At 41.7% G+C, this 25022-nt stretch overlaps 1 protein-coding gene across 3 annotated transcripts in view; it reads left to right on the top strand.

Moving 5' to 3' along the window:
• The window catches only part of C2cd3 (C2 domain containing 3 centriole elongation regulator), a 103745-nt gene that overhangs the window by 25877 nt on the left and 52846 nt on the right, over positions 1–25022 (top strand). For all 3 annotated transcript variants that reach the window (XM_021219180.2, XM_029542648.1, XM_029542617.1), the window contains 9 exons: positions 2624–2771; positions 8940–9091; positions 9837–10046; positions 10940–11052; positions 13309–13427; positions 15948–16070; positions 19100–19582; positions 21878–22029; positions 23062–23308. In XM_021219180.2, coding sequence (XP_021074839.1) covers positions 2624–2771; positions 8940–9091; positions 9837–10046; positions 10940–11052; positions 13309–13427; positions 15948–16070; positions 19100–19582; positions 21878–22029; positions 23062–23308 — 1747 coding nt within the window. The remainder of the gene's footprint in view (positions 1–2623; positions 2772–8939; positions 9092–9836; positions 10047–10939; positions 11053–13308; positions 13428–15947; positions 16071–19099; positions 19583–21877; positions 22030–23061; positions 23309–25022) is intronic.

A 25022-nucleotide genomic window follows, 5' to 3' on the forward strand; every position in this document is an offset into this window, starting at 1 on the left:
AAAACTTTGCAAAGCTGCAGTGAGGATAAGAAATGATGTAATATAAAGGAGTTAGCCCTGTGTTAGCACATAGCAGTTTGACTATTGGTAGCTACAGTAAGAGCGTAATACCGTAAGAACGGCCATACCCCATGTCCACTCACTGTTAATCCTGAGTATGATGGTGGTCAAAGAGTAGAAGAAGCCGGAAATCAAAGAACTGGAGAGGAGTAGAGCAGTGAAAATGTCAGTAAGCCTGACTGAGGTTAGAAGGCCGAGGCCGGCCGAGGGTAACTGACCAGCCGTGCTGAGGAGACCGTACAGAAGACGGAGCTGCCTCCTGCAGTCTCCATAGTAACTACCATGACGTGACGTCTGAATTCAGTCGGTTAATTCTTGTACACATCATAGAGTAATCTCTTGGTAATGTTGACTGTTGTCATAGTTCTGCTGCTTCCCCCAAGAAGTAGGAGGACTGACATTCCCTGCTGCTGAAGACTGGATAGACGTTATCTGTAGAGGCCCTAGGTTCATGGTGTCAAGCCCAGCCGAGGGTAGAGGTGAGCAGCACCCTGGAGGAAAGGAAACGGAGATAAAATCGCCCAGGGATAAAGACCCAGCCCTCTAGCCACAGCCCCCTTGTTCTTCTGGATGCCTAGGCAAACTGACAGTCACATTACTCCCCAGGCAGGTCTGGTCAAGATAAAGGAGGTTAAGTACCACAGACTGAAATTCACTTAACAAAATGATCCAGCTCTGCCCAGTTCTAATTAAGCCACCAGGTACCAAGGTCCTCCTGACTTCCAGCCCGTGTATTGAGCTTAGTCAGCATTCGGGGCCTGGATTTGAAGACATGAGGAATGCCTCCTACATCTACACAAAAAAACAAGATTCAGGAGGATATTTAGAAGAGAAAAAGGAGAAAAAAAAAAAATCCCAGAAAATTTAACAAAAAGAATGAAATTAGAAAATACCAAGTAAAGCTTAAAGTTGGGAACATTTTCAAAAGATAACTGAAATTCCAGAGATATATGTTAGGAAAATAAAGGGATCGTGCTGAGAGTGGGGGACAATTGTCTTACTGAGAAACACAGGCAAAATTCAATACTATAATAAATCATAAACAGATAAGTTAATTCAAAAAATAATTGCAAAACTGAAAAAATATGGAGGACTACATACTGAACAGTAGAGATCTTTAGATGTGTGTGCAGAATAGATGGCATAGCAGGCAGCTATGGTGGACAGCATAGAGCCTCAGTCCTTAATAGAGATGGGCTGGAGAGATAGCTAAGCTGTTAAGAGCACTTGCTGCTGTTGCAACCTGGGCTGCTTCCCAGCACCCACGTGGTGGGTCACACCCACTGTAACTCAGGGTCCAGAAGATATGATTCCCTCTGCTGACCTCCACAGACATGTACTGCATCAAACACAAACATGCAGCCAAACACTTACATATTATTGAACTTGAAAAGCCATTATATAGAAAAATACCAAGAATACTTTTTAAAAAAGAACAGTTGTAAAGTTCCAAGCTAGCAAGACAGCTCATCAGATAAAGCTCTTACCAAGCCTGACAGCCTGAGTTCTATCCTTGGAGCCCATGTAGTAGGAGAGAATCCACTCCTACAGGTTGTCTGCAAATGCATGTACATGTTCGCACACACACACACACACACATACACACACACACACACACACACACACAGACATACACAGGTCTCTAAATAATAAAAATAAAAAGGTTTTGAAGTAATATAGAAACATTGTCTCATTTGAAAGTGATGATTGTGCAAATTTCTTTTTGTTTGTTTGTTTGTTTGTTTGTTTTTTCGAGACAGGGTTTCTCTGTGTAGTCTTGGCTGTCCTGGAACTCACTCTGTAGACCAGGCTGGCCTCGAACTCAGAAATCTGCCTGCCTCTGCCTCCGGAGTGCTAGGATTAAAGGTGTGCACCACCATGCCTGGCTGCAAATTTCTTTAGAAATTAAAAAGAAACAGTGGTAGCTTAAAAGGGAAGCTGAGAAATAGTAAGTACTAAGTCAGGGGTCAGCACACAGTATTTAATATTACTGCTTTATTATTCATAAATGTTCATTAGAATATTAAGTTCAATAATATTAAGTTACTGTAAGAAAGAAAAATAAAAAATAAATATTCATTGAAATGTTGAGTTTATAGTTATTTATATACTTACCTCCTTAGTTTATAAACTCCTTGTAATGTTTTATTCATTTTTCTATTCAATATAAAATTAACCATATCATAGTAATTCCAAAGTACATGTGTTTGCTTAATTGAAGAAGGTGTTTTTGTAAAGTTGCCATTTTTTTTCCTGCCTGTCAGAGCACAGACACCACAGGAGCCCAGCTGGACCTAGGTTAGCCATCTCTATGGCCACCATACGCACGATGGCCGACAGCCGCTTGCTGAATAAGAGCACAGTGCGAGTCACTAGTGGGGTTTGAGTACTAGTTGCCATCATCCTAAGAGAGGAAATAGAGCTGGAAAATGTCACCCAGTAGTCAGTTCAGAGTGCTTCCAGAGAGAGAGAGAGAGAGAGAGAGAGAGAGAGAGAGAGAGAGAGAGAGAAGCTCTGCTGAACCTTCTGTTAAATCCTCTGCCTTTGTTTTTCCTGTCCCCAGTGCTGAATTATCCCAAGGCCATTTCTGGAATGGATTAGGCTCTCCTCCAGATTCCCCGTCTCCTGGGAGTGATGAGTATTGCAGCAGTGACCTGAATGACCCTCAGTATGACCAGAGTCTGCTGGAGAACTTGTTTTACACACTGCCTGTAAGTCATTGAATCTGAAGCTCTGCAAGTGGAGAGCATTCACTAGCCAGACCTTACACTTGCATGAAGCGATTCATTTTACATATAATTTATTTAGTAATAATTATAGCTGAGGAAGAAAGTATTATCATTTTATGATAAAGAGAAGGGCCTAGAGGGCACAAGTCTTTTGTCCCAAAGATATGTAGCAAGTGTCAGAGCCAGAATCAGATTCTCTGCATCCGGAGCCTGTGTTCAGTGTATCCCAGGCTTCCTCAGAGCACTTCTAAGAAACAGCTAATGCAGGCATGCCTTAGAGCCCACTTGGTATCTTGGTATCTATACAGAAGAGTCCAGGACATTTCTACTCACAGGTGACAAAACGCTCTGTTGGCTTGTAAGATAGGGAATTTCAGGCAGTTCTGCTTTATTCCAACTTTTTTTTTTTTTTGTCAAGCCTAATGATCTGTTGCTGGTTTAGCATCTTCTAGACACTGTACATAATGATCCTAATCGCTTTCCTTCCACAAGTAGTCTATCCTGAGACATGACTATCATGTGCCTCATATAAGTCCAGTTTTTGTTACTGTAACAGAATACCTAAGGTAGGGTAACTTTATAAAAAGAGAGGTTTGTGTAGCTCAGTGTAAACTCTGGTAAGGACCACATTGGCTGCACATCTCATGGTATATATGAGAGAGGGATCACATCACCGAACAGGAAGCCATCACAGCAGGACCAGGTTCTGCCATCATCCCTTCTAAAGACTTGTCCTAACAGAAGTAAGCAAGCATCTCTTCTTCCCTAGCGTCTCACTGGTCACTGAGGGCCAGGCTTTCTCTAGGAAAGCTTTTTGGGATGCACGCTAACTGTATCCAGACCACCACACTTCTGAGTTTCCTTTTTTATATGTCAGGGGAAAAAATGAAGTAGAAACAAGGTAGTTTATTCTGGATTGGTAGTAATTCAGGGAAGGCTGCCAGAATTGAGACAAAGGGAGGGGATAGGCATTTATGATTATATGATATTGTCAGGCAGAGCATGAGCAGGCACAAAGGGTTTAACAGACTTGAGAGTTTTGAAAGGCAGAGAAATGGCTGTCTTAGTTTGCTTTCTGTTGATGTGGTGACACTATGACCAAAAGCAATTGGAGAAGAAAAGATTTATTTCAGCTTACAGCTTAAATCTTCTATCACTGAGGCAGGGCAGGGCAGGAGCTCAAGGAGAGAGAGAAGAGGATCACCACTTCCCGACGTGATTCTCATGGCTCACTTAGCCTCCCTGCCGGGAACCTCCGGCCTGGAGAGGGTAGTGAGGAGACAGAGGACCCTGGTGTGGCTTTAAAGTCCGAGGGTCTCTGGACATTATAGCTCTCTAACTGTACTGAAATGCTGGAGATAACTTCTAGAAAATCCTAAAAACTGTCTTGCTCTTTCTGAGGGTAAAAGGCTGCTGGCTTGGATGATTAACACCTGTACTCTAACAGCAGAGAATTAAGTAATGTGGCCTTTGTTCTATCTCAGCAGGAGATAACAGGCTCTGACTTTCAGTCCAAAGTCGCTGGAAGAAAAAAGGACACTTCTAGCATTATTGAAGCGTTTATTACCAAGTTGTAAAAGGTTTTCTATGAAAGCTATCTAAGGGAAAAGGCAAAAGGATCCTAAATGGGGCAAGGGAAAAACTCTTTTTCTCATCTTTTTGTCCTCTGTACTTACACATCTTTCAGAATACATGATCACATGTTAAAAAGTTCATCACATGTTCACACAAAAAAATCAAATCACAAATCGAAATAGAAGTTTACCACATAGAATGTTTCCATATCCGTTAGGAGTAATATCTGGCTAAAAAATCCATCGCCTGTCTCAGCTTCACAGGTTCATAGAAGGTTGAAAGCCATAACTAAGTTATTAGTGAAGTTTTGTATAGATAAACCCAGTCAATATTTTATCTTCTGTCATAGCACCTATAATAAATCGTTAGTTCCCTTTTTATGACCTTTGGTTAATTGTTTTGCACCCTCTTGGAATTTGCTCTAAGTAGGAGAAAGTCTGGTTACTATCTAAGAGCAATTAACTGGAAACACATGGGAGACTGATAGAGTTCTCATTGCAGTTTTGACTATCAGAAAAGGACCTAGTAGCAGTCCCACTATGAAAGAGCTTATATAATTTTAGGAATTCTTATAGGATCATCATTAAGATTTAAGAAGTCATCTATTTATCTATATAGCATCACCACAAGACAGTACATCTTCGTAGATCTGCAGAGGTCTGCTCAAAACAGGTAGGCTAATAACCTAGTGATAACCTTGTTATATATGTTTAATAATAACAGGAAAAGCATATTAATAGCAGGAATCTTTCCTAAAAGGAATTACCCTGTGCCTTGCCTATCAGAGCAAAGCAGTCCATCTCAGGAAGATCACCTGCTAGCTATTAGCTTGACCTATTATGACTCCTGACACCTACCTTTTTATACAACCTAGTACCACCTGTCAGGGACAGTCTGGGCCTTTTCACTTCAATCACTAGTCAAGAAAATGCCCTATAGACTTGTCTGTAGGCCAGTCACAAAAATCTAATCAGCACAAGGGTATAGAAGAAAGAGTTGTATAGAGAAAAGGGATTGTTGTGCATATACTTTTTCCTGCAGAGTGCTGGTGATTGAACTCAGGACTTTGTGTGTGTTGGGCAAGTGCTCTAGCATTTGGCTATATTCCCAGTCCACGTAAAACTGGGGATTAATGTACTACAAGGAATCCAGTTAACTAAATGACAGCTGCAGGAGAATAGAGAATGTAGCACTGGCCTAATGCAGGCAAGACCTTGAGTATGAGCCCCAGCGCTGGGGAAATTAGCTGATAGGCTAGCCTAGCAACTGTGGCCAGCCTGAGATGCTTTCCCTGTCCCGTGAGGAGGAAATGACAGGGTTATAACCAGATGGGAGCAGAATTAGAGGGCAAATACTCAGAAGTAGATAGGAAGCTTTTGGTTTCTTAGGAGAGGAGAAAGAAACAGAGTAAAAGGTGAAATTAGTATCAAGAAAAAGTTTGAATAGGAAAGGCGCCGCCAGCTGTTAGGATCCCAGGACTTCCTGTCTCAGCAGCCATCACTGGTATCTATGTTACGTGTGACATAGAGACAGCCATTTAACCAGCATTCTATGTGCCAAGGCCTTTATATCTTGTTTGCATTAATTATGAACTGTACCAAATGTTTTTAATTCACTTTTACTTCAATTTAATTCTTTTACTAGACCATGAGGTAGTACTTTCACTGTTTTGCATACCATGAAAAACAGCTTAGAGAAATTATATACAAGGAAGCTAGCCTGTGGTGATGTCCACCTGTAATCCAAGTACTTGGAAGTCTGAGGCAGGATCCAGGGTTCTGGGCCTGCCCTGGTTAGAGAGCAAGTTCAGGGCTGCATAATCAGACTCAGCTTCAAAAAATAAAAACATTTGCTGGGCAGTGGTGGTGCACGACTTTAATCCCAGCCTTCGGGAGGCAGAAGCAGGTGAAATCTCTGAGTTTGAGGCCAGCTTGCTACACACAGAAAACCTGTCTATAAAAAATAATTAATAAATAAATAAATACCTTATAAGCTGTTAAATAGCAGAACCGGAATCCTTACCCTAGACATTACTGAAGTCACCTGTAGTCTTACTGTCCCTCACTCATAAGCTTTAAACCTGGCTTTAGAACCCTGCCCCAACTTCCCTGCCTAACCTCATGTCCCACTTTTACATGGCCTCCCTGGTATCTTCACACTAGTATCTCATCCCACTCCTCAGACATCCCAGCTCTTCTTTGCATCCCTGCTTTTTCCTTCTTCTGATCCTTCTGCTGTGAATGTGAAATTTTTCTTGTTCTTACCCATACATCAAAGACAATCAGTAAATGAATGTTTGAAGAACACTTAAGTAATCCCCCCATGCTATGTGGGCAGAGTAACTTCAGGAAGTATTTGTTGATGGAGACATTGAGCCAGTTGTTTTGGGGTCTGGGAATCGCTGCACAAACCACTCAGACACCAATCTCAGTCAAATAGGGACCGTTTATTGAAAGCCACACTCTCAACCTGATGTATTAAGACATGGTTCAAGCTCAGGAGCTGAACTCTGACCCCAAGTTAAGGTTCTATAGGATTTTTAAGTCCAAAATCCACAGACATCTGTGCCAAGTTGTTCCACCAATCAAGCTTTAGGGATGGGGGTTTCCTTAGGAACATGTCTTTGTTGTACACTTATCCTGCTCCCATTTGTTGGGGTGTTGAGCTTTGTCGGGGGCTTGTCTAATATCCATGTCCTAACTTGCCTACCAGATGGGACTTGTCAGACATCCATCTCTTCACTTACCAACCAGGGTATCAGTTACCCAGGCACATCACTCTTTCTGCCAAGTAGGATGTCAGTTCCCAGGGAGGTCTTGGGAACTTTTTTGTTTTATTTTGAGACAGGGTTTCTCTGTGTAGCCCTGGTTGTCCTGGAACTCACTCTGTAGACCAGCTGGGCTCGAACTCAGAAATCCAGGTCTTGGGAACTTAAACTTTACTGGACCACTACTCAAAATGGAAATCATATTCCAAATAGTTGCAGGTGTCTTTCTTATGTTGGGATCCATCCCAGAGGCGGCTTATAAAAGAAAATACCATAAAGCTACACATGTGAAGGAAGTGCTGCTGGGTGGTTGGTTCGGATCCAAGCTTATTGTGGGTAACTAGACAAAGCAGCTCTACTGACTTCTATCATGATTGGTTTCCAAGGCACAGAATCAATCTTGGCATTAGAAAGTTTCCTAGTAACTGCAGGAACATTTGAGAAAGTTTCCTTATGATGGTGGGCTAGCCAGGTAACAGCTACCTACCTAGGCCTTAACAACTTGGTCATGAGGCATCAGGAAGACCAAGAAGTTAGCACGTTCATGTTCTGCTCCAAAGGCCATGTTTGACATTTTAATATTGAGTAATAGTAATAGTCACAGCTTAGAAATTCAGCATTATCATGTGTGGTTTTTGGTTCCTGGTATTCCACTTCTTAACAACCTAATTTATATTTGCCCTAATTAATTTTAACTATGAACCTACTTAGATTTTGATTGTCTTATCTGTAACCATTTTTATTGTTTGTTTTGTCTGAGTCAGGGTCCTACTATGTAGCTTTGGCTGGCCTGGAACTCACTATAGAGACCAGGCTGGCCTCGAACCCCATCTGCCTCTGCCTCTTAATTGCTGGAATTAAAAGCATATGTCACCAATCCAGGCATCTGTGCCCATTTGTAAAAGATGCTATTAAAGGAAAACTTGAGAGCAAAAAGCTTTCTACTCTGGTCTTGTGAGATAATTTGTCCTCCCGATTATGGGTCGACAGAGTATGCTCCCAGAAGTTCTAAAAGGTGGAAGCTAGAGAAGACAGGCTTGAGCAGCCGGGCTTTCCTGATCACACTGTGTTACCATACTACTGAGTGAGCGCCCTTTTGAATTTGAAGCCAAATAATCATCATTCCTCCTTCTGTTTATTTTGCATGTTGTGATACAAGAGGCTAATTGTTAGTCAATTACAGTAGGTGCAAAAACAAAAAGGGAATTTTTCAACTGATTTCTCTCATGAAGGCAGTTTTTGAAATATCATTAATCTTAAGCACAATAAAAATGAGAAAAAATGACTTAGAGCATGGATAGTAAGAGGAAAGACAGTCTTTGCACCCAGCTCAATGACATTGTGACAACTGTTCTATCTCAGTTCTACTGTGATAGAAAACCAGACTTTAAAACTCCTGGAGATAAAAATGTGGATTTGCCCCTTGTAGCTGGCAACCATGAACAAGCTACCTGGCTTTTTCCAATTGTAAAGGCAAGCTAAGGCACCTGCAGGAACATGCTGGATACTTAGCTGCATGTGCAGTGCCTAGCGCAGTGCAGAACACAGCGGACAGTCGGTGTAGTGGTCTCCCTGAGAACTTTCATGTCTTCCCTTCCTTACTCTGAATGGACTTAGAGCCTATCTTTCAGAAGTGCAGATTACTTTTGTGTAGCCAGAAACAATATGGAATATGTCCCTGCTGTTCTTATCTCTGTGATAGAATTGTGTTTATGAGAAGAAATTCTGCTTGCTTTTGGAGAGACAACTGTAACTCCTTCCCTGAAGCAAGCATCTTTCTGCACCATGCTTTGTTTATCTTCCCCTAGAAATCTGATGTCTGCACCAGTGAGCTCCTCAGTGAAGATGATGGAGTAGAACCTTCTAGAACAATGAACCAGTCCAAAGCCTCTGGCAGATCTAAGGTTGTAGAGTCAAATGAGCACAAGCAGAAGAAGAGGGCAGCTGTCAAGAAAAGCAGGTGAGCTGTGCATATTGATGCAGGGTAGAACATCAGGGGCCTTTCCTCAAGGAAAATGGCCTTGATTTGGCCAACACTGCCCAAGTGATTTGTTATAGCAACTCATTAAAGAATTTCAGTCCTTAAAAAGGTAATGCATAGCTCAACAGGCAGAGGTAGGTAGAGAAAAGGTCTCTGTGAGTTCAAGGCCAACCAGCTATATGCATTGTGAGTTCCAGGACACTCAGGGCTACATAGAGAAACCCTGTCTCAAAAAGTAAAAAATAAATAAATAAATAAATAAATCTGCATGAGAAGGTGGATTATGGAGAAAACAGAGTAACGGTTGTGGTGTGTTGACTGTGATGGCTCCTATGTGGAAAAATGAAAAGGGACATACTATGGCATGATAACGAGGTTAGGACAGTGGGCAAACCAGAATAAGGTAGACTTTCCTTCTAAAAAAATCTAATTCTGTATCATCCATTCCTGCACTTGGATGGATTAAAGAATATTTTCATACACTTTTAGGTGAGGACCAGATTCACTTCACAAAAGCCGTTTTCTGACCCAGCGTGGAAGTCAAAGGAAGATCAGGGGTTTCAGACTAGCCTTCATAGTGAGACCTTGTCTCAAAGGAGAACACAGAGCCATTCCTATTTCACTTTGAACAGAAATCATCTATTCCTGTCCTCTTACCTCCTCTGCAACTGGGTTGTTCCAAATCAGGCCTCTAACTCCTGCCTACCTGTCTGTGAACTTGCAGAAATCCAGTTGACCAGCAAGAGCTCTCAAGAACTCCAGAACATACCCCAGCGATGTCACTAAGTGTGGATAGACTGGCTCTTCTGGGTAGAGTACATTCGGTCAGAATCATCATTGAAACCATGGGAGTCCCTCCAGATAGTCCCCATATGACACCAAGCAGGAAGAATTTTGCCGGGAAACCACCAAAGCCAACAGCAGCAAAAAAGCGGTATAGCTAAATAAGAAAGCTAAGTGTGGCCCTGGGGCCAGTGTGGCTGGGAATAATAGGAGTCTAACTTATGGTTTGTTTTCATAGACATTTTTCAATCAGTAAAAGCGATTGGAAGTTCCCAAGAATGAGGGTAAATTTGGATTAAAGGAAAGTGAGTTGGAAGCCCTTCTGCAGCCCTTACAGTTACAGCAAGCGTGATAAACACCTAAGGTGGTTGTAGCTTAGTGCCTCAGCCCAGAGACGGAGTTTTATTGAAAGTGCTGTGGGTCCTCTCAGAACCAAGCTCTGTCCCACACGGCACGTGATGGAAGCTCTGAGGAACAGACATGATCTCTAAGTGACCTCTGAGGCAATTTGATCCTGAAAATGGGAACTTCAAAGATAGAGAGGCAGAAAATATATCTACCTTTTATTTTGTTTTGTTTTTTTTTCTAGATTGTTTTTTCTTTTGTATGTGTAAGGGTGTTCTCCCTGTATGTGTACCCTGTATGTGCCTGGTGCCCAAGGAGATCAGAAGCAGGCATTGGCTCCCCTCCTTAAAGACAGTTGTGGACCTCAGTGCAAGTGCTGGGAACCTAACCTGGGTCTTCTGCAAAAGCACTGGGTTCTCTCTCTCTCTCTCTCTCTCTCTCTTTCTCTCTCTCTCTTTTTTTAAGATTTATTTATTATTATATCTAAGTACACTGTAGCTGTCTTAAGACACACCAGAAGAGGGTATCAGGTCTCATTACAGATGGTTGTGAGCTACTATATGGTTGCTGGGATTTGAATTCAGGACCTTCGGAAGAGCAGTCAGTACTCTTAACCACTGAGTCATCTCTCCAGCCCCCCCTCCCCTTTTTTTTTAAAGTAAAGGCAACGGGTTCTCTTAATCAATTTTTTTCTTCCAGCACTTTCTTTGTGGAATATCACTTTCCTGTGGGCTTTTCCAAAAGTGGACTGGGAAAGACAACTTTGATCACTGAGGTTGTTCGACTTGCCTCCAGTAAAATCACAGGTGGAGGTAAGAAGAGTGCCAGAATGACCTGTGTGCTGGCATCTTAGGAATGCCACCATGCCTAGTTGTAGATGTGTAATGTCTTAGTTAGAGTCTGTAGTGCTATGGTGAAACACTGTGACCAGAAGCAAGTTGAAGAAGAAAGGGTTTCTTTGGCTTACACTTCCACATCTTAGTCCATCATCAAAGGAAGTGGGAATAGAAACTCAAGCAGGATAGGAACCTGGAGGCAGGAGCTGTTGCGAGGACATAGAGGGGTGTCTACTTGTCTCAAAGGAAAACACAGAGCTGTTCCCACTTACCTTTGAACAGAAATCATCTATTCCCACCCTCTTACCTCCTGTGCAACTAGATTGTTCCAAATCAGGCCTCTAACTCCTGCCCACCTGTCTGTGAGTTGCAGAAATCTGGTTGATCAACAAGTGCTTTCAAGAGTTCTAAGACATACAGTTTGACACTCAAACACGTATCAAAGTGACATAAAACTAACCAACACACTATAAGACACGATAAAAGTCTGGTGGTAGTGGTTGGTGTTTTAAGGTTTGGCTTTTGCTTTTTGAGACAGGGTTTCTCTGTGTAGCTCTGGCTGTCCTGGAACTCACTCTGTAGACCAGGCTGGCCTCGAACTCAGAGATCCTCCTGCCTCTGCCTCCCTCAAGTGCTGGGACAAAAGGTGTGCACCACACCTCCTGGCTAAGCTTTCTGTTTGCATGTAGTTAATTTTATCTGCTTTTCTTTTGTTGCTTGTACTTTGGATACTTTTTATTTTCTTTTTGTGTTGTAAATTTATCTTTACAATACGAAAATATATGTTCCTGTAATCTGATATTACAGCTGCTTTTTTTTTTTTTTTTACATTTTTTCTGAATTTAGTTTTGTGTGTGAGGTGCAGCAGCAGTTGCAGAGCCCAGCACAGCTCTGACTTCTCTCCTTCTGGTGTAGGCTCCAGGGACCAAGCTCAGGTCACTGAGCTTGGCAGCACCTGCTTCAGCCTCGGAGCCGTCTACAGCCCTGCAGCTGCCTTCCTAACACCATCTTCTGGAAAGACCATACCATACACTAACTGTGTGATCTTAGGAATGTGCCTAGGTAGAAAGGGACATTCTTTACCCCAAATAGCATCAGAATTCAGTTTCTACATAAGAACTAATACTGTACCCAGAGTATCTTTCCCTCTGTCTCCTCAGTTGACCTTCCTGACGCCCCAAAGAGCTATAAGTGTTATCTTCCTTATCCCAGTTATCACAGCCAGAGAAATTGATTTCATGTCAGTCGTGGTGACTGTTAGGTTTCTGGGCACAGGCCTTTTGACCTGAGTATGGATCCAGATAGCAAGACCCATATCCTGCCTAAGAGCAACAAAAAGATGAGAGTCAAGCATTAAGATTGCCAAAAATCAACAGAAAATTAGGTCAAAGGCAGTTTTAATGAATGAATATTCAGTGCCAGATCCTCCACGTAACTGGGCTGTTGATGTTCCTGCAGACCTATTAGAGATGCTTAGAAGTGACTGAACAGGAAGATCATCTTATGGATGACAAACGGATTATAAAAGGAGCGCGCCTTTGATTTTATTCTCAGATTCTTTTTATTCCTTTTATTTCCTAGATGAAGCTCCATATCCATGAAGACAAAGTAAACAAACAGTGTCACTCGATCCGGTTTATAACAAATCCCTGTGTGTTCAGAGGCAGACATTCCATCTGACTTGGCTAACTAACTTGAGTAGTTGATATCTGAATATCACCATTCAGATTATCTGTCCACTAGCCTGAAAATGAGCTTAGTTTTATTGTTAGAATTTTTAATTTCACTCTTCTATGAATTCATTTATCCTTCATCCTCCAGCTAGTTAATGAATTTTTTGTTGTTGTTGAGCCACTTACCTATTTGTCTTCTAAAACAGTTATATTTGTGCACACCTTTAATCTCAGCACTTGAGAAGCAGAGGCAGGCAGATCTCAGTTAGAAGCCAGCCAGGGCTACATAGTGAGACCTGTTCTCAGAATGAATAAATAAACATTTAAAAGATCACGTTGCTATGGCCACAGTGAAGTACATGGATGAGTCTCCTTCATATTCTGTGTTCACATGTTTAATGATCATTTCTCATAGCAGAGCTGAACAATAACATTCTGCTTATCTTCTGCTACTGTATGGAGCCACACTGAAAGAACCTGGAAAGGGGGAAGGAGTCAACGCATGGATTAGTGATGACTCTGGTTGGGCTGTGTGACACGTGTCTGTTCTCTTTCACAGTGGTGAAATTCCAGCAGCGATTTGTGTGTCCAGTAGAATTTGATGGCCTGATGATAGAGCACTGGTGGGATTCTAACCTCACCTTCCAAATTTATGCAAAGAAAACCCCACAGAAAAAGGTAACTCATTTGAGGCTTACCATTCACACTAGACACTCTTAGATAAACCAGTTCTGTCAAATCTAATAATCAGAACAGCTCTGTGAATTAGGTTTCTTATCACCTTCATTTCTTAGAAGAAACTGAGACTCAGCCAAGTTGAGTGACTTGTCTAAGATTCCTGCTCTAACTAAAGCAGGACCCGAGCATCGTGTAAGTCCTTGGTCCAGTCCCGTCTGCTCTGCTCTCGTTTGGGGTTTTGATTTGTTTTTGTTTTTGTTTTGTTTTTGTTTTTGTTTTTTGAGACAAGGTCTCATTTATGTAACCTAGGCTAGTCTTAAACTTGTAGTCCTCCTGCCTCAGTCTTCTAAGTGCTAAGATTGCAGGTGTGTGCCAACCACAGCTGACAGAGCACATGTCCTGAGTGCCTGTTCACAGTAGTGCAGTGCAGTGGAGTCATCAGTATAGGTTTTATATGGGCCTTAACTTGAAGTTCTCTTTTTCATTTGTGGGCAAAGTACTTGTTACCCAGGCCACACCCAAAATAATAAATGTGTAGGTAGTGATTGATCCAAGAGTTCCAGTTTATATCGTTCACTTGCAGTGACCTCAAGGGCATCAGTAAGTTAAGTTGTGTGCAGCTCCTTCACGGAAAGAGCAGCCCCGATGGTCCCACTCCATGGTTGGTGTGAGTGGGGTATTGCCCCTTTTCTTTTGTTTAGTGGTTCCCCCCACCCCAAAATATAAACAGAAGCTCTTCTTAGAAAAACAGCAGAACAGAAAGAAGAGGGAGTAAGAATCACAGAATTGTTCATCTATAGGAAAACTTCAACCTCTGAAAACAGTTTATCTATATTGCATTTACCTAAACCTAGTTAATGGCTTTCTTTTTAATTATAAAATAATTTTACATTATTTTTAGAAACTTGAAAAATGTTTTTCCATTTGAATATCACCACCAAGAAGGCAGAATTTGCCCATAGCCAAGGCAGAAACAGATGGCTTTCTGGCATTATGTATTATGTATATGTGAGTGTGTGTTACTAGGGATTGAACCTAGGACCTCTAAAATAGTTGACAAGTACTCTATTCCTGATACCTAGACATAGTTTTACTTTTTAATCTTGATCAGAGTCTCACTAGGTTACCCAGGCTGGTCTTGAACTCACTCTGTCATCCACTGAACTTTTGATCCTTCTTGAGCCTCCCAAGAAACTGAGGTTTCAGACCTGTAGGGCTAAACCTGCTGATGTGGTTATTTTTGTTTGGTTTTGGTTTTGGTTTTATGAGACAGGGTTTCTCTGTGTAGCCCTGGCTGTCCTGGAACTCACTCTAGACCAGGCTGGCCTCAAACTCAGAAATCCGCCTGCCTCTGCCTCCCAAGTGCTGGGATCAAAGGTGTGCACCACCACTGCCCAGCATGCTGACATGTTTTTCAACTGGATACAATATGGGCTTTTACTTCATTTTTAGTAAAATAATTTCCCACATAATTTTATGTTTGCGGATTTATATAATGTATGTAATTTGTCAACCATAACAAGTGTTACTCATATTAAGCTTTCAGTGAGGTGGCAATAGTGGTGCATTCCTTTCTATTATGCCAGCAGATGGGAGGCAGAAAGATCTCCTGGTGTACATACAAGTCCAGGAGAGAGACAGTTACAAAGTAAGACCTTATCTAAAAACAAGCAAAACCAAAACCAACAACAAAATAAACAGTTTGTGAACTGATCACCTTGATGGCTGCCTGTCATACAACTGTATATGGGTCTGCCAAAATTAGCTTAATTGTTATGTGTTAGAGTAGTTTCAACCTTCCTCTTACTGAGATCCCTTAATACAGTTCCTCATGTCATGGTAACCCCAACCATAAAGTTATTTCATTGTTGCTTCATAAATGTAATTTTGCTAGTATGAACCTTACATCTCTGATATGTGAACCCCCCCAAAGGGGTTACAACCCACAGATTGAAAAATTGCTGCATTAGACGTTTAGTTGTTTCTAATTATTAACTACTTTTAACATACGCAATTTATGCATAGTTTTTATATGTTATTTCTCTAGTGTAAATTCTACAATTGGAATTATTGCAGCAAAAACCACAAACCTTCTCATATTACTTCCAGTTTCCTGTGTGAAGTTATGTTAGCACTGTATTCCAGCTTGTTCATATGACAGCCTTTTGCTCCTTCATAGCCTCGATAGCATCAGGCATATCAAGTGTGATTTCTTTCCTAGTCTTAAAATATTAGCTAAGGAATCTGACTGAAGAAATCAGTATGTGAGAAAAGCTAAGTTTTAATAGAGAAAGATATTTTTTGTGGCTTATGGAATCCTCTGTAATCTTCTAGGGGGAAGTGGTTAAACCTAGAAGGGAGAGTGGAGGCTGGCAGGTTATGGAAGCATGGTCGGTCACATCATAATGGAGCTCTGTACTTCATAAGGCACTGTTCTCTCACAAGCCATCAGAGGGTCACTTCAGTCAGCCTCCCCACCCCGCAGCTCCTCCTCATGCTTTCCTTTCCTTTTTCCGTCAGCCAGAAGTCATTGGATCTGCATCTCTCCCTTTGCAAGCTGTCATTCAGTCAGAGCTGCTTTCTTTCAGTAGCCAGCTTCCAGTGCAACAGGAAAATGGTCTGTCTTCACTTGGCCCCCTAAAGGTACGTGGGTATACATCCCGTAAGGCACGGGTATTACCTGAGCTCCTGAATTATTGCCTGCCACCAAGAATACAGCTGTGAGCAAGTTTCCTGCAGTTAGGAGACCTCTGTTGAATTGCAGCAGAGTGTGGTGAAGAAAATAAATGTCTGGGAGGAAACGAGTTATCGGACAAGGAGCTGGTGTTTACAGTGATTTCTGAAAAGAAACGCACATGTAAAAGTTCTAAAGTGAAACTAATAATTGTTACCGCAGGATAACAAACAGGAGTGAGGTAGTACAAAGCAGAGTGTACAGGCAGGTCAGATGGAAAGTCAAGTCTTTTTAGGTCAAAGCAATGTTCAGATTTGCACCTGAGAGCCAAGGAAAGGGCACCAGAGCATTGAGTGACAGCTTTGATTTGTAACTCTTTCTGTACAACAGTACACTATAGGGAGTTCGGTACACTGTAGGAAGTGGGGCATACACTGTAGGGCGTGCGGAGGGAATGAGCACTGAAGCTTCCTTCTGAAAAGGAATGTTGGGTGTTGGCCTATTGCAGAACTGTGGCAGGGAACAGAGGAGCAGCGGTGCATGCGTGTGTGCATGTATGCATATGTGTGTGCATGCGTGCCTGGAGGAGCGAGTCCTGATGAAGGGTCCTTTCCCTGGGTTCCAGCATCCTGCTGTCCTAGGCAGGCCTTGACACAGTTTTGTTAGCTCTTGCATTAAGTTTTTTGGTTTGGTTTTTGAGACAACATCTCAAAATGTAGCCCAAGGTGGCCAGAAAATCACTATGTAGTACAAGCTTCCTTTAAAACCTACCATCCTTCTGCCTCAGACTACTGAACTCTGCAAAACTCTAGTGAGTTTTTGAAATTTCCATACTCATACCCTAAAACCTTCTCTTTGCTTCTAACTGCACAAAGAATAAAGTATAAAACCCAGTGTATTCCCTCCTCACCCTTCTCTACAAATAGCCAACTGAGACAGATGTGATCCACGCTTGTCTAACCCATACCCTGACGGGTACATGGAGCCAAGGAAAACTGAGTGTGACCCAACAGTAAACTGACTTAAACCATGAAGGGCTGTTTTGTCTGTTTTTATACCTCACCTGCATGGTGAATTTTATAGATGTCAACACCATGTGGTGATGTTAAAGAATTGGACATGAGTCACTGAAGTGCCATGCTGGCTCATGCCGCTCATCTGCAAACCCACCTGAGTTTTAGATACAGCGTCTCCTGTGTAGCCCAGGTTGGCCTGGGACTGATCATCCTCATCCAAGTTTGATTTCTCACCTGCTTGGTACATTCTCAACGAAGTCTAAGTAGGACAATGCATCAGATTGATGAGCTGGAAACTGTTTCTGTCTGTACTCTGTACCGGTGGTTCTCAACTGGGTCATGACCCCATTAGGGCTGACTGGCCCTTTCACAGGGATCATGTAGCTGATAGTTACACTACCGTTCATAACATTAGCAAAGTTACAGTTATGAAGTAGCAACAAAAAGAGTTTTATAGTCAGGGGTCATCACAACATGAGGAACTGTATAAACAGTGTGTAGCATTATGAAGGTTGGAACCACTGCTCTAGACATAGAAACTGAAAAGTACCAAACATGAGTGAAACCTGACAGAGCTTGGCTGTGGAAAGAAACTGTGTACTCTCTCCTCAGCAATTCACAGTTGTAACCAGTGACCACCCCTGGTCTTGAGAGCCGTTCACTGTCATAAGCACTCCTGACCCTGCTCTCTGGAGGCAGGCTTTCACTGTAGCTGGCCTGGAACTCACTCCTCCTTCCCTATCTCTCCTCCACTTTATTTTCTCCCTCCATGTATGCACAAATATGTAGAGTAAATGTACACACATGAAGAGTTTCTGAGCTATTTGAGAATAAGTTACGTCATGTCTGTTTCCCTCTGAGCCCTTCACGTGGACTTCATGTATTTCCTGAAAACAATGTCATATTGTCCTTGAGTTTTAGAAACTCAATTTAACATATGGGATATACCCTATCTACAGCCTGGACTCATTTCGCCAGATGTGTCAATACTGTTTTCCTTTCTAGCAGGTTTCTTCTAAAGGAGAATTAATTTTCATTTCTCTCCAATTCCCTATGGTTGAAAGGGTTCCATAGCCCTTTTTATTTCAGAATTTTAGTAATTTTTAAGGTAAGCCAGTTATTTTATTTTGTAGATTATCCCTCTACTGGTTTACCTAAATTAAAATTTTAATTTGCTTTGTTTTTTGAAATGGTTTCATTACATAGTCTCAAACTCTTGATTCTCCTGCTTCAGCCTTCCCAAGTCCAGGAATTACAGATGTGCTCTAAAGAACTAAGCCTGAATCATATTAAGATAGATGTAAAATGGTGATTTCTTTGTTGTTTGCTTGTTGGTTGTGTTTTGAGACAGGGTCTCACTATGTAGCCCTGGCTGTCTTGGAACTCACTCTGTAGACCAGGCTGGCCTCAAACTCACAGATTGCTCCTGCCTCTACTCCTGAGTGCTGGAGTTAAAGGTATATGCCATGATGCCTGGCTTAGGATGGTGGTCTCTAACTTCATGTTCCTTGTGCTTTTTATTTGTTCTCCAGTGGTGGGAGAAAAAGGTATGGAACTTGGAGCTCTGCGCCCATCAGGCACATACTTTACCAGAGCGCTGTATCCAGCTCTCTGAACATTTATTGATTGGCATTATTCTGCATAATTGTAAAGACAGGCTACTGCTCCTTTCCATGTTAATTTTGTGTTAGTGTGGACTCACAGATTATCTAATCCGTTGCTCTTACTGATTCTGAGTTAGCCAATAGGAGGCTCTTCTGCTGGAGTCTGTCACTGTACCTGGTTCCATTCCTTTCCTTAGCAGTTCCTTGTTTCCTGGTAGACGGTGATTTTTCCAGGTCATCACATACTGATGCGTAATCTGCCTGGCAAGTTGAAGTGTATACGTCAGTTGGTGCTGAATATGGATGGATTCATTCTTTACCTTGCTGTCAGCTCCAGCTCCAGACATTCTCACTGGTGTTTCTCCTTTTGTTTCCTAGGTCACCATGGAGCTTGTTTTAGGCAGCAAGGATTTCACTGGAATCAGTGCTAAGTTAAGTAGCAGCACCCGACTTGCTCCAGTTTCTGCTGCTACAAGTTCAGATACGATACTACCAGAGGCAGGCCAGGATACCGCCTATACCAAAAATCCACAGAGCTCAAATAAAATTCACGAGGAAACCACAAAGAAAACACAGGATTTAGTACTCACCGATCCAGAGTCAGCAAACTCTGTAGCCTCAAACTCCATGGCTGTGCCATCTCGCAATTTAGTCCATCAAATAAATGGCTCAAACAAAGAAAGTGGTTTGCTGTTACATGTGCTGTTGATGGTGCCAGATGGGAAAGATTTTGTTTTTGGAGAACGGGAGAAACAACCATCATGCAATGTTTATTTGAATTGCAAGCTTTTCAGCACAGAGGAAGTCACCAGATCTGTCGTCTCGTGGGGCACAGCACAGCCTGTCTTTAATTTTTCTCAGGTAACATATGTTTTGTGTCCTTTAGTGGTTTATGGAGGCAAGAGACAAGTGTCTCCTAACTAATGTTTCTGTCTTAAGCATCGAGGCTTCGTACTGGAAGACATTCTTTTGGGAGTTTGGTTTTGTTTTGTTTTGTTTTGTTTCGAGACAGGGTTTCTCTGTGTAGCCCTGGCTGTCCTGGAACTCACTCTGTAGACCAGGCTGGCCTCGAACTCAGAGATCCGCCTGCCTCTGCCTCCCAAGTGCTGGGATTAAAGGTGTGCACCACCACCGCCCAACACTGGAAGACATTCTTGTGGTGATCTGCTGTGCTATAGTGAGGAGAGGAATCCTGGCCCAAAGTTTTGATCTCTGCCACTGTCTGTTTTCCCAAGTTCTAGATTCTGTTCCTTTCTGCTGCTTTTAAAACTTTACCAGTTAAACTCCCCACCTTTCTCTTCTCTCTAAGCTCTTTAGTTTTATTTGTCTGTTGGCTTAATTTTTTTAAGTTATATATTTTTTCCCATTTATTCTCTACTTCAATATCCATCTGTTGATTTATTTATTTTTATTTTTTTGTAGAATTTAAGGCTGATGTCTTTTCTTTCTCTCTTTCCTTATTTATTTATTTATGTTGACACTGATTATTGACCCTCTGGCCTCATATGCATTAGGCAAGCACTGTACCACTGACTACATCCCCAGCAAGCCACTCTGGTTTTCTTCCTGACTCAGCAGCTGATTCCTTTCAGTGTTCAGGCCAGGAGAAAACCTAGCTCATTTTCCTTAGCATCTAAACCTCAAGAGACTGGAGGCCCCCGGGGTGTTTAGAGGTCAGGTGAGGTGGGGGCTCTGGGGACATTCCCATGGTGAGGGGGGCAGGAGGTGTGGGATGTGGAGCAGTCAGAGGGTGGATGGGGGGTGCTCGGGGAATGGAATATGGAGTGCAAAAAATAAAAATAAAATTAAATTTAAAAAGATATTTAAAAAGAAAGAAAGAAAAGAAAGAAAGAGAGAGAAAGAAAAAGAAAGAAGGGGGACTGGTGAAATGGCTCAGCCAGTAAGAGCACTGACTGTTCTTCCAAAGGTCCTGAGTTCAAATCCCAGCAACCACATAGTTGCTCATAACCATCTGTACAGCTACAGTGTACTCACATACATTAAATAAATAAATCTTTTTAAAAAAAAAAAAGAAAGAAAGAAAAGAAAAAGAAAGAAGAAAGGGTGGGTGTGTTTGGCAGGTACCCCTCTGTTAGGAAAAGGATAAAGGCCCAGGTACATTCTTGCTCCTCTAGCTTTAACTGTTAGCCCTCACTTGCTGCTCTTGCTGTGTCCTTCTATTCTCCCTGTTTTCTGTGGACACGTGTTCCCACTGCTTCAGCCTCACTCTGTGTCTGTAACTTCCAGTCAATACTTCAATCAGACATTTCCCTCGGGTCAACTCTGTTTGTTGGTTGAATGGCAGCACCTAGCCGTCTCTAAAGCACTTTACTCTAGCATTGCCTGACACGTACCAAGTATTCAATAAGGATGTGCAAATTAAAGAGTTCAAAAATGTCTAACCACTTGGGGTCCTTCAAACTGGTGGCTTCTTGGCACAATTATTAATTGATAGAGCAGCTCTTGGCTGTAGATCCCTGGTACATCTACCAGCTAGCTTATTCTAAAAGAGCTTTACATAGAAAATCCAGATGAGCAGCTGCCTTTGCTATTTGCTATAACATGCTGAACAGAAGGGCTTTTTGCATCAGTTTGTTTTATTAAATGCTATCCAGGCACTGAATTGACAACCCTTTGATAAAGGGTTTACTCTTTTTTCAGACAGTAGATATCTGTGTTGTAAACAACTCTTTAGGCTGCAGAGAGGGCTCTTGTTAGGACATTGCAGTAGTCTTGTAGAAGATCTGAGTTTTGTTCCTAACACTCATATCCGGCAGCTCACAATGGCCTATGACTCCCAGGCCTCCGCCCTCTTTAGTACCTGCACACATGTATACATACCCACACACAGACAATACACACATACACTTAATTGAAAATAACAAAAATTTTTAAATGTAAAGTACACACATCTTTCAGCAGGAGTTAAAAATAGATCATTTTGCCATAGGTTGGGTAAGTTTAGTTGGCACCATATTTGACAATCTTTGCTGTGTTAGCAGATGGGTTCCTGTGAGGATACAGATGAGGTTTTATTTTAATATCTTCAACATAGTACTGTGTGAGCACATAGTAGGCTTTCAGTAAACATTTGTTGAGTAAAGGTATAAATTGTTTCAGCTATGAAAATGTTTTTTTCCTGATTGTTCTCCCCAGGTGATTCCTGTCTCTCTGACTTCCAAATGCCTGGAAAGACTTAAGAACAATGTGATGATAATTGAAACTTGGAACAAGGTGCGGAGCCCAGGACAGGACAAGCTGCTCGGGCTGGTGAAACTCCCACTTCATCAGTTTTACATGTCATTCAAGTAAATAAGACCTTTTGGAGTATTCTTTATTTTGCATCTTTAACTTTCTAAGGACTGAAGATGAAGGATTTAGATATGCCGGCATGAGTAGAATCCCTTAAAGGGCCTTTCTCAGTTTCAGCCACTTCCTGCTCTCCCGTCATCTCCTGAGATTTCTAATTGCTTTAGCACTAGGCATGGCTGTGTTGTAAATGTTGTGTTTTACAACAGCACTTTCATGTGCATTATCTCACTAGAGTTTCACTGTTAACTTACAAGTATTGTCATGGTCCTTATTTTACAAATGAGGAGAGTTGCCCTGGAACTTTGAGAATTCAGGTCTCTGGCTTCTTTTTCCTCATCTCTAATATGAGGGTGAAGCTGGGTCTCCTGTCTCACTTGTGCAGCAGCCGTGAGGATCAAGTGAGGAATGCATGGAATAGGTAAGTAGTTGAGATGGTTACATTGAACATAACCAAGCTGAGGGAATACTACTGGAATCACCTCTCAGCTCACCACCACCACTAGTGCACGTGGACACACACATACAAACACACATACACACCCCCACTTTTTAGTTTTGAAACTCATCTGACCTGTTATCCTTCCTTCTCTTCTTACCCTATTAGATTCCATTCTTTGTTGATCAAGTACAAACAGTAGTAGCTACCAATTACTGAGCATCTGCGGTGTGCCAAGTACCTTGTTGGCATTTTACATGGGTTAGCTCGGTTTAGTCCTAACAACTCTCTCATTAGGGCAATTTAACAAGCCCCTCTGAAGTCCTGTTGCATTGCAGACACTGGACTTGGACTTAGTGCCACCGTGGTACAGAGATAAATTGGACTCATTAGCAGCCCTGTAATTATTGTGGATTGAATTTACCTGCCTTGTAATTTTAGTTTGGTTACTGACAGAATCATATGTTTTAAGTCCATTAATTTATTTTTTCTGGTTACCGATCCATTTCTAACAAGCTAAGATGAGCCAAGTAAGCAACTCTGACGTTACTGGTGATTATTACTTGCTCATTCACAATATCTTACTCCCTAGAGATCCCAAGATTTCTCGCCTGCTGCTTGATGCCAGGTACCCAGTTGTTGCTGTCGACAGCTATATGCCTGTGATTGATGTGTTCTCAGGCCAACAAAATGGGAGTCTTCGAGTCTTTTTAGCCATGGGTTCTTCAGCTCAGATAATGATGCTGCAAAGATTAAAGAATGAAGAAGGAACACTCCCTCCCTTCAGCCCTAGGCCAGCCCATTTCCTGGACCAGCCACCTGTAGCATCTGTTGCTATGGTAAGGATCCAACGCTGTAGTTCACAGGAGCTATCTCATTTTCTCTTATACACTTTAGTGAAACCATTACCCAATGAAAGGCTCCAGTAAACAATATAACTTGCACCCCAGTACTTGCTTTATTTTGTGTGGGGCAAAGTGTGTATATGCATGTGCACATTATTTGTATAAGTGCTTAAACTCAAGTCTCACCTTTTATGCATGTGTGTGTGTTGTATATGTCTATTTGGGTATGCTACATGTCCAGGTAGAGGCCAGAGGTCAGCATTGGCTGTTTCTCTATTGCTCTCTACTTTGATTTTGTAATAATTTTTTCATCTTCTATGTATGGATGTTTTGCTTGCATGTACATCTGGGTACCATATATGTACTTTATCCCAGAAGAAGGCATGAGATCCCTTGAACTGGAGTTACAGACATTGTGAGCTACTGTGTGAATGCTAGGAATCACCCTAGCCCTCTAGAAGAGCATCCAAGTGTTCGTAACTACTGAGCCATCATCCGAGTCCTCTTTACCTTATTGTTGTTTTGCTTTGTTTAGTTTTGTTTTTAAGACAGGCTTTCTCAGTGGGACCTGGGACTCAACAATTCGGCTAGGCTGACTCGCCAGTGAATCCAGGAGTCCACCTGTCTCTGCCTCTTAAGCACTTGGATTACAATCTCAGACCACTCACTAAGCTAGCTCCCCAGCCCCACAAGCCCATTCAAGACTTTTGGGGCTGGAGAGATGGTTCTGTGGTTAAAAGCACTTGCTGCTCTTGCAGAAGTCTCAGATTCAGTTCCCAGCACATACAACAGCTCTTAACTCCCATAACACTACTTCCAGGGCGTCCAACACCCTGAACACATATATATGTAGATACATGTATGCACATATAAAATATAAAGAAATCTTTAACTAATATGTAAAAGACTGGTTTTGAGCTCAGTACTAGGAAGGAAGGAAGGAAGGAAGGAAGGAAGGAAGGAAGGAAGGAAGGGAGAGAAAATAAATAAATAAATAAATCTGTTAGGACAACCAAGTATTAATCCTCCAGTATACTCAATTGTCTTATGAGAGACAGTACCCAAATATAAGGCTGTAAGTCTTACCATATTTGTTAATAAAGTCCGTGTGGTAAAGTAACAATTGAAGTGCCTTGCTTTTCACTAGTAACCAGGAAGTAATTTATTTTATACATTGCTATGCAATTGAGAAGGCATATTGGCCCACATTTCCATGTTTAGTTTCATAAAAGCTGAATACAGTTGGTTTTGTATTTTTTTATAGGTGATAAAACAAAATTAAAGTGATTATATTAATTGTCTGAAGTCATAAGTTGGGGTTTCTGCTAATTGGAAATTAAATAAAAAGCATAAAGAAGCACCTATAATATTCTTGAGTCCTTTTAGGTGATATATGGCTCTAAGCTTACAATATAGACTCATAAATATATTAATTCCATAGTGAAAGTTAGAACATGATTCTTAGGCTACATCCATGGAGGAAACCTTGGGGAAATTTACCCACATGGTTGGACATCTACATATTTAACTGTTTCCCTCCTACCCCATCCTTCACTGAGATTTCCATCAGTAGAACCAAACTGTTAAGTTTGCTCTAATGCCATATGGCCAAGTTAAGGAGCTATCTGTCATGATAGCTCTGCCATTTTTTTCCCCTGTGGGGATCAAATTGAAATTGTAATCTTTCTATTTCCCAAAGAGGACTTTT

This window comes from Mus pahari, chromosome 1 (genome assembly GCF_900095145.1).
Source record: "Mus pahari chromosome 1, PAHARI_EIJ_v1.1, whole genome shotgun sequence".
Classification (NCBI taxonomy): domain Eukaryota; kingdom Metazoa; phylum Chordata; class Mammalia; order Rodentia; family Muridae; genus Mus; species Mus pahari.